This window comes from Schistocerca nitens, chromosome 3 (assembly GCF_023898315.1).
Source record: "Schistocerca nitens isolate TAMUIC-IGC-003100 chromosome 3, iqSchNite1.1, whole genome shotgun sequence".
Lineage (NCBI taxonomy): Eukaryota > Metazoa > Arthropoda > Insecta > Orthoptera > Acrididae > Schistocerca > Schistocerca nitens.
The window spans coordinates 937,062,752-937,073,606 of record NC_064616.1 but is presented as its reverse complement, the minus strand read 5'-3'; the positions used below and the strand labels follow the sequence as shown (position 1 = coordinate 937,073,606).

The following is a 10,855-nucleotide window of genomic DNA, read 5'->3' as shown; positions in this document are numbered from 1 at the left end:
GAAGAAAAAAAATTAAACATACACTGGGAAGTTTTCAAAACAAACAATGACAGATAATACTAGAGTTCTCCATTAACGCTTGGCAGGCAATGATGATCGAATGTAACGGAGCATTAAGGCAATATTCACAACTTTTCAGGAGATGGAAAAAACAATGTGGATGCAACAAATCCAAAGAAACATAGATTACTATATTATTATATATATAGTCCTAAAACCTATAAAAGACAATTTGTTTCTAATGAACTGGTAATAAAACTGAGTTGAAAACAGTAATTGTTGTATTATAAGAAATTTATACCACTAAAAAAGTTGTAAGTATGGGGTGCTTCGATGGCATTTGTAGTTGAGGAAAGATTTGTGTGTCACTTATGTTTCCAGAAAAGTTTAAATAAAATTTTATTTCTAGTAAGTACACAAACACGACACAGATCTGACACCACATTTTACATGATTAAAAAAATATTTTCCAGTGAGTGTAGGACTGGATGAACCATACAACACTGAGTATTAGCAATGCAGATGTTTGTAGAGGAATGTCTAGCCCTTTCTTAAACATTTATTCCTGTAACAATAAGAGAAAGAAAAAAATTAAAATAAAAAAGAACCATTATCCATGGTGAAACTTTACAGCTTTAAACAGGTACAGTTATATAACACAACCTTACCTATTCTTTTTTTGTACATATCGGCTCTAACACCTTTTGAGCAAAGCGAGGTAATACAAAAGCTGTACGATGTGCTTCAGGTGAGTAGTACCTTAGACCAAGATCATCCAATTCTTGGTTGGAAAATATTCGTAATGGCTCCTTGAAGTTTACGACCTATTAAAATTAGAAATTACAAAAAAATTAGAGAAATTGCACTCACAACAGCTTAATGATTCTTTCAGTGTTTATAAGGGAACATGAGACAGGACTACCTGTTTATTTATTCATTTTTTAATTCGAGCAGCAAGTTTATGACAGTATCTTAAAATGTTTGAAATTAACACTTGTCTGGGGTTACACCGCCATGAAGAGGACTCCCAAACCAGACTACAATTGAAGCTGTCTCCCACAACCACCGGTCACTCCAACATCTCATACTTCAGCCTTTTTTATTGTATTAATCAAATACATTATTGCACCGGACCAAAAAAAAAGAGAACTGATACGAAGGGTCTACTCCCCAACCTGTATTGCAGACACTTTACTTAGTAAATGATTGCAATATTCCAGACAGACTTACAGTGAAAAATTCAGTGTTCACTAACCATAAAACAATTCTTTGCTAATAACTGTCCAGCTGACACAGGCCGGGACTGCAGCAACACACGCATACACTGACAATCTCTCCAACTCATTTCATAATCTTCTAACATATAAGTGCCCGTGATGTGTATTTATCAACTGATGATAGCATCTTGGGAACTCCCCCAGCATTCATGAATCATTGGACAAAGCTTACTACTTCTGTATCCTTCTATCATAGTACATAAAATTTTAGTCAAACTAAAATATCACATTCACACAGTCAATCATCGTCTCCAAACTGTTCCTCCACTGCAAGTAGAACACTATGTTGTAAAATCCTGTCTTATACTACTACAGTTAGTATTTTCTAAAGCGCAATTGGCAGACCACACCGTAGCCAGGAAAAAAGCACCCCACACTGTAACACCATCACCTCCTCTGTACTTCACACTTAGCACTACCCATGATGGCAGGTAATGTTTTCCAGGCATTTGCCAGACACAAACCCTTCCACTGGATTGGCACAGGGTATAATATGATTCATGATAAATCACTTGTTTCCTGTCATCCACAGTCCAGTGGCATAACTACCCCCAACTGAAGTGTCACTCAGCATTGACCACTAAAATGTGTGGTCTATGAGGAGCGGCTCAGTCATCATACCCCCATTCTTTTTCACTCCCTACATACTTTTCTTTGTGCTAGCTGGACTTCTGGTAGCACTTCGGAACTCACATGTGATTCCTTCCACTGATTTCATGTGATCTTTTTTACAACCACCCTCCACAACGCTTGATGGTCCCTGTTCGTCAGTATGTGAGGTCTGCCTGGTCTTGTTTTAGCTGTGGCTGTTTGCTTTTCCATTTCCAAATCACATTACCCAGGGAAGCTATAAAATGGTTGAAATATCCCAATGGATTTGTTACTCAAGTGAAATCCGATGACTCTTCCACATTCGAAGTCCCTGAGCTCTCCTGATCGACCTATTACAAAGTTGTTTGTCACTGCTTTTCTATTGACAACACAGTTTCCCCATTTCATTTTATACTGACAGGTCCACTTCTAATGACATCTAGTCGTCAATTCTGAATTACATAGTGGTGTCCAAATTCTTTGGATCAGACAGTGTATCACCTATGTATTAAAAAACGCAACACACAACACAAATTTCTTAACAAAAAAGGAACAGTGGTATTTGTAATCACACACACTCAATTTCAATCAGGTATATCCTCAATCAACTTAAAAGAATCCCATCAATAAAAACAACTTTAGGAGGATATAGCATGCATAACACACGTAACAATGAAATAAGCAAAAAATAGCTGGTCAGCCAACAACGTCAACACAACAGTGAGATGCAGCAGACACACAGGCTAAAATCAATGATGGTACTTGTTACTTACAGTATACTTTGCTGTACAGAAGGTGTTTGTGCATTTTGGCACCATATTGTATGAATAATTACAGTTTATAGCAATGTGTGTGGTTTGAGAATGGGTGTGTCAGCCCAAAACTGGTAATCACTGCAGCAGAATTTTATATCACTGCAACAGAGATGGATGAAACAAAAAATTACCCAATTTCATTAGTACTGAACAGTTGCGGACCTACCATCTCATGGCAGCATGCCTCAAATTACTGAAAAAATGCTTTACACAGTTGAAAAATTTCTTTAATGAGAAGCTGAATCACACTATATAAGTACCTGGTGGAATCTGAAATATATTAACAATCTTTTCATTGTCCTCCTAAAAGACAGAGGCATTGTTTCCAGGCCAAGAATTCAACAAGAGCAATGAATTAATTTTCTGCAACTGATATGAAGACATTGCAAATGTAATACTGAAAACTATTCTATTTTTCCACATTTTGCTGCATCAATTACAAGATTTTTTTGCATCTAAACAGTCCTTTTTAAAATATTTGGTCCTACTTTGCTCTGATGTTCCTGAAGATAGATATTATGCTGCAGAAACAGTAATCCATTGATACTTATCACCGGTACTATAATATATCATAATATATCACTGTGTCATGGCATTCTCTTACTACACAAGCGACTTTTTCACTCTGAACAATAAAGTGCAGTTTGCACACAGTTCTTGTGTGAAACCTTTCTACAAAGCATTTTACAAGATAACAAAAAGCTTCATCTTCATGTCCACTACTAATTTCTCTACAGTAATACTTATTAGTGCTACCACCTCTACACATTTACTTGTTGTAAACTTCTTAATTTTGCGGCTTCATTTTCCTGTTTAACTAGGTTGAAGTACCCTGGAAGTCAGTAATGTTCACCTCATTCGCAATTCAGAGAGCAAAATCTCTTGAATGTCCCTTGGTAACAGTGCATTGACTCTCTTTACCAATTCAAAATCTTACTAATGTTTTTCTTTCACATTTTTGTTGCAAGTTTCCCTCTTTTGCATATCTCTTACTTTATATAGATCTTTCTTCCATTTACACAATTCATGTTCAGATTTTACAACACAAAATGAAACTGGTTTTGCACACTGCTTAAATTTACACTTTTCTCCTTCCTCCATTTTACCAAAAAAATTTACAGCCATTTCCTTTTCAGTGAAAGCTGTTACTGCACATATTTTCTTTGGACTAGGAAGATACTGTGTTTTTGTTCTGGACTTCAACACAATCTCATGTTTCTTATAATGTATCCACAATTTCTAACAAAAGTCTACATCATTCAAATGAATGTACAAGAAATTATCTAATACATAACACATATGTACATCTCCAGGACAAGTAGGCAATTTCGATGCAATTAATTCCCAATCAGATGAAGACTGACTGCTTACTGTACAGGTATTTTGCAACGACACACTGTTTCCTGTTAGATAAGACACAAACCATTTCACAGCACTGCTAATGACACCATAATATGCTAATTTACTTAAGAGAATGTTCTGATTGACACAATCAAAGGCTGTCTGTGTATTTGTAGATTCTTGAAGGGCAGTGCAAGGAAAAGCTACTGAATCAATCCACTGCATTAACCCTAGGATGCCTAAGGGGGGAGGGGGGGGGGGTTCGTTGAACCCACAATTTTTTTTATGTCCCCTGCTTTTGTCCAAGTAACTTTCATACTACATATTCCCTTTGAGTTATTGTTTGTTGGCTATTTTATGAAACGTTAGTGTCAATATATTTTACAGAAAATTCCTGCTTTGAAAGATAAAATAAATAACCTTATTATGGGTCTAAAACGCCCCCCCCCCCCCCCAGGCTTCCATGCTATAGAATATTTCCCTTAGTAGGCTTTCGTATTTCTCATCTCTACAACAATGCAAGTTAGTTTCTTGTTGGTTGGTATTCTTGATATTCACAACAATCAGTTTACTTTCAGAGGAAGTGATTGTTGATGTCTGTCAGCTGTTATTTATCTTGTAAACTTGCATTGAGTTAGTGCAGTTCCCTACTGTTCACACCCAGACTTAGAAATGACTAAAAGAATACGTGACTCGTCTTAGAAATAGTGCTGAATGAAATTTTAGATGAAGATTCTGACTCGGAGAGTGAAAGTGAATATGAGGATGATGTTATGGAGTATGGTTCAGATCGGAAAGTGATGTGGATGTTAGAGAAGATGAGGATAGTGCAGCTTCAGGCAGTGACCATCAGGATGTTATTGTGGCCAAGTCTGGAAGAAGGTACATAACCACACAGCCTAGAATTCCTCAGAGGTCTGTTGCTAACATAGTAAGAGAGCAGGCAGGAGTAACTCCAGCTGGTGTTTGCCATTCACCTGGAGAAGCCTTGAAGTTACTTCTTACGCCTGACATCATCATGGATGTTACAGTAAAACATTCAAATGAAGAGGCAGTTAGGCGAAATGTTACTTTGACTAATGAGAAAGAATTGTATGCCTTTATAGGAATCCTGATACTTATGGGGGCAAATAAGGGCAATTCTGTCAGTGTACACGATCTTTGGTCAGACCTAATGGGTCGGCCAGTTTACAAGGGTGTTATGGCAAGAGAACATTTCAAGGAACTTATTGCAATCATAAGGTTTGATGCCAAAAGTACCCTCCAACTAAGAAGGGAAGCAGACAAGTTCACAGCAATCCATGATGTTTTCAACAAAGTGAATGATAGGTTTCCACTACCGTATAAACCAGGGGTCCACCTCACCATTGATGAGATGCTCAGATTGTTTAGAGGGCACTGCCCCTTCAAATTTATGAAGGATAAACTGGGCAAGTATGGCATCCTTATACTCATGATGCTTGATGCAGCTGACAGATGCATCTTGAATATGGAACCCTATGCAGGTAATGTTCAGAACTTGTCAAAAGAAGAACGGGGTTCAGCAGCTGTCGTCAAATGTCTGGTAGCACCTGTGAAAAATACTGGTCGAAATATTACTACAGACCGATACTACACATCAGTGGATTTGGCGGAATAGTTATACCAAGACTACAAAGTTACTACAGTAGGAACTCTCCAGTCAAATAGGAAGCATATTCCAGACATAATGAAGAACACATCAAATCTAGAGCTATATTCATCAATGTTCTTGTTCACAGACCCATCAACAGGTAGGCCTCCAGTAACTTTGGTGTCCTACATAGCAAAAATTAAACCAAGTAAAAACTTAGTGATGTTGTCAACAATGCACCAAGATGAAGGCACTGTTGAAGGAGAGAAGAATAAAACCGAGATAAATGCATATTATAATTCCACTAAACGTGGAATTGATACCATTGATCAAATGGTGCGTATGTACACCTGTAAGAGGGGAACAAAGAGATGGCCTCTATCTGTATTTTACTCTCTCATTGACGTTTGTGCTATCAATGCAACCACCATTTTCATCCAGCAACATCCAAGATGGAATGAAAAGAAACACAACAAATGGAAACTTTGTCTTCTGCAAGCTGGGATGGAACTAGTGAAATTGCAGGTAGAAGAAAGAAGTGTCAATGCAAGAGGGTTATCTAACCAAATTGTTCAATCAACGGAGACTATTCTACAAAAGAAAACCAAAGAAGTGACAACAGAAGCACATCAGCCTCCTGCAGGGAAAGGTCAGTGCCATATTTGTGTAAGAGAAGCTAAAACAAAGAAGCAGAAGTACAACAATCTAAGTAAACCAAAACAGTATTGTGGACAGTGTCATAAACGTGTGTAACACACAATCAGAAAAAAATTGTGAAGTGTGCCTCTTGCCTTGAAGTTGAGGACTCAGAGTGGTCTATTGTATATGAACACATCTGTATTTTGTATTGTAATATGTCAATTTTTTGTTCACTCAATCCAATATTTATAACAATTAACAACATTTATAAACTGATGCCTTAGTTAAAATACATAAACCATTTTGAAAGTTGTAATTTTTCATCAGTAAACTTATTTAATACCTGTGGGTTCGCCGACCCCCCCCCCCCCTTAGGCATCCAAGTTAGAAAAAAAGGCTTGGGCATCCTAGGGTTAAAAAAAGATGGGAAACAAACAAAAATAGTTGCATATGTTCCAAGCGTTTCTGCAAAGTTGACACTGATTGAATTGCAACTTTTCACGGATGCAAAATGTAAGCTGGACTAATGATTGTAATGTTTCAGTACATAACACCTACTTAATAGAATCTGATGTTGGCAGCTGGTGCCACAGTAGCTGTCCATGTATTGTATATTTTACTTCAGTGTTTTTTACGTTTGAGATAATCCAGATATTGGATGTTGTGATTAAGCAACAAGTCAATTACTTAAAATTTTTTTCAAATCAATTCCTCTTTTTTGTGCATATGTTGTGCTCTCTGCTAATTGTTATGTTGGAAGATTTTTTCATTTTGGAAACTACTGTCCCAGAAACTGCTACATTTCTGTGCATCTGTTTTTTTCTAGTGTTGCCAAAATACATTCCCCTCAATCTAATCACATCACCTCATGAAAGAGCTGTTCACATTAAGGAAAGTGAAACATTGTGTGTAAAGTGATCAGGCTGCACAGGAAGAAAATGACTCATTTCAGCAGACAAACTGTTTCCTTAAACAGCTGAATAGTAATTTGAATTACGTGATAAAGTTCTTGCAGTTCTTCTGCAACTATGGGGAAGATGAATATTTCAGTGCTTAAAAGAGAGCCAGGTGTAAATGAACAGTTGTCATTTCAGTTTGCCATGACAACATGTTCAATATTTCCTATCAAGTATGGCTGAGCTTTGTGGTCTTTTGCATTACCACTTTTATGTTACAGCATGTGATTATGTCAGGGCTATATGCAAGTGGCATCACAGAGTGCATGAATCACCCGGTTTTACAAGTGATGCAATAAGTATGTCCACTGAATTACATTGATTTAATTCTTAGTGAAGATGTGTGTGGAAACAAGACTCTCTGAACTTGAGTGGCCACATGAGCCATCAACTGTCACCTGATAATCACTTGGTATTACTGATAAAAACCATTACAGTCTATTATGTCTCATGTAGTGAGAATGCTGAAAATCTTTGCCCACAGAAATAAAAGCTAGATGCAAAACCTGAACCTATCTATCTTTGACAGTTAGTGAACTAGGTTTATGATAAAGAACACTTAACTAATTTCAAGTTCGTTTTGTTTGAAAACTGAAATAAAAATTTATTTCAAAAAGCACTGGAGAAGTTCTCTGTAGTAATTAAAATGATTATTTAAGTGTATGACTTATTTGTTGCTGAAATCCCATTTTTAAGGACATCATAACTGAATGTATGTGCAGTAGTGACTGTAGTGATATGTTGAAAATCTTAACTGAAATATATAGTCCTGATTTTGCAAAATTGTCAAACAAATGGTTCCAGCTTGATAACTGGCAATTTAACTATTCTAGCAGATAGGCTGGACAATTGTTAATGTGAAAAGTTAGCCAATCACTTTTGTGAACCTCTGAATGGGAAACTTTGCAATGTATCCCTCACAAATAATAACATAACTTTCATATCCACTATGAGATAGGCAATCATGTAACGAATAATCTTGCTACATCGTAAGTATCAATCGTATTGGTAAGAGAGAGTTAATGTTCGAGACCATAGTACTTAAGGTATGAACTACAGGAAGTCTATGCCTTCGGGTAATCTGGAGCTTTGAATTTGAGGCTTACAAAGAAAATGGAATTAATTCCTTAAAAATGACACTGGTTTCAACTACCAACTATATCAAAATGCAGTACTATAATATCCAACAGAGGACACTTGTCACAAGTAACATTAACATGCCAATATTATGGATCGAATAATGAAAGTAACCAGAAGCTGCTGCATAATTTGCACGGTGTGTTAATCAAAAGCTAGTTTTTCATGCATCTCAGTGTTTATGCTTCATACCTCATGAAATGTGTGTGTTACGATGATCTAATTTTGCTGGAACATTCATTGGTATATGTGGATACTATCTGCAAAATGTGTTGCAAATAAAATACAAAAGAAGTAATAAATTAAAATGTCAGATCTGATGTGGCAGTTTTACTGCATGAACAGCGAAAATGTAGTAAGCGATAAATTTTTTTCCTTTCATAGTTTTGTGGTTTGGGGTGGGCATTGTTATCGACATCTTCATCTACGCGATTACTCTGCTATTCACAATAAAGTTATCAGTGAGAAAAAGTTTTGTGAATATTTTAAATCGTGTAAAGTTTGTTGCACATCACTCTTTTTCAAATACTGGATGAATATAGTCTGGGTAATTTGCACTTCATGAGTTACACTGCCTGAAGACATAGACAGTTTCTAACTGTAATGCTTGTCTTTCTGCATTAAACCTTCAACATACGATTACACCTCTTAATGAGGAGATTACGACAGGATTCAAAATTTTGAAATATGGTCAACGATTATTAGCTGAGTGCTTTAGTTCGTAGCATTTTTATTTTCATATATTATATTCTGGTTACTATGGGTTTATTTATTAACTGTCATTTATTATTTTTAGTTCACGGTTGCTATTTGAGGTTACATATTGTCATTTGGAGATAGTGAGTGGAGCTGTGGATGCTAGAAAATGGAGTGACAACAGGAGAAATCTGAACATTTCCAACATTCTTCTGAGTTCAATAGAGGGGTTGACAACAGTGGAGGCAGCCACAAGCATTTGCACCATGTATAGGGATAATGCCACTGGGTAGAGCATGGCAAGAAAATGGTTTTCTCGGTCTGAGGAGGGTCGTTTTGACATTAAAGACACTCCACGTTCGGGAAGACCTTCGGGGTTTCATGATCATAATTTAAACACATTAATCTACAATGACCCATGTCAGTGTACTCGAGAACTGGCAAATGTGGTTAACTATGATCATTCTATCATTGTGTGACATTTACATGCAATGGGTACGGTTAAAAAAAAATTCAGGTGTATTGGTACTGCATGCTCATAAAAATCAGTGCATAGTCATATGTGCACCTCTGCTTGCTTGTCATCAATTGGCTCATGAACAACCCCAACCATTCCTATTCTGTACCATTACTGGTGATGAGAAATGCTAACATAAAGCAAAGAAAGGAATGGTTGAGCCCAAACAAAGCAACAACTCCCCATACAAAGACCTGCATGCATCCAAAAAAGATAATGTTATGCATCTGGTGGAACAGCAATGGTGTGGTGTACTACGAATTGCTTCCGTGAGGTGTGAAAATCACTGCTGACACTTACTGTCAACAACTGAGATGCCTTGCACACGCAATCTACGGACAATGGCCAAGAATACTGCTTAAAGTGATGCCACTCCATAATAATGGATGTCTGCACTCTGCTAGAATGAAAAAAACACTATATAGGAGTTGGGAAGTTATTCTGCACCCACCTTTTCACCTGATCTCTCACCCTCAGAATTTCACTTTTTCTGCTCTCCAACAAACAACCTTCAATAAAATTCCTTTCCGGATGAAAATGCGCTCTGAATGTGGCTCTATGAGCTCTTCGCCTCAAAACCATGCGATTTCTACAGACACTGTATTAGAAAGGTTACAACGGAGTGGGCAGACTGTTGTAAATAGAGAAGGAGAATATATTATTGATTACTAATGTGTATTTGTAGCGTTTAATAAACTTACGGAAAAGACTACAAACTTACGTACCAACCAATCCAATATATGAGATGTAGAAAACAAATTTTTTTTGTTGCCCCTGGAAGCCATCAGAAAGGCACCCTGCGACTGGGAATGGAGACTGTGCCCCATGTTAGCCAGTTAGAAATGCACTATTTAACTGAGTGGGGCCAGCCTAGAACACAGTTATCTTATGTATAATGCATGTGTGTGTATTTTTACAGTTATCTTTTATTCTCAATTGTATTCTACCAATACCCAGTGTGAAAGGCTAAAATGAAATGGCCTTTACAAGTATAGAAGTGACATAGTCGATTATCTGTAACAACCTACATTTCTCTTTTACTCTGAATTTCCGCAAGCTCTTGCGATTCTTGTACCATTATGTAACACCATTTTTTCAAAATATTATCCAGATAACTGAGATTAGATCTGAGTAACTACGTACACAATGAGATGGAGCCCTCATTCACAGCGGCTATCTCCTCTTGACACACCACACATCAACATTGATCCTTCCTACTTCTGCCATTTCACCCTTCTACAATCATTATTACTTCATTTGTGTGTCCATATTGT

General features: G+C 36.9%; 1 protein-coding gene across 2 annotated transcripts in view; it reads right to left on the bottom strand.

The window, feature by feature from the left end:
* Positions 1 to 382: 382 nt before the first annotated feature.
* The window catches only part of LOC126249017 (spermidine synthase), a 59,334-nt gene continuing 48,861 nt past the window's right edge, over positions 383 to 10,855 (bottom strand). The window contains exons 5-6 of one of the 2 annotated variants that reach the window (XM_049950618.1): positions 669 to 824; positions 383 to 565 (exon numbers count right to left, since the gene is read on the bottom strand). In XM_049950618.1, coding sequence (XP_049806575.1) covers positions 669 to 824 — 156 coding nt within the window. In that variant the 3' untranslated portion in view covers positions 383 to 565. Of the gene's footprint in view, positions 566 to 668; positions 825 to 2,641; positions 2,783 to 10,855 lie in introns of those variants that run through there. The other variant, XR_007545588.1, reaches the window with a different exon arrangement.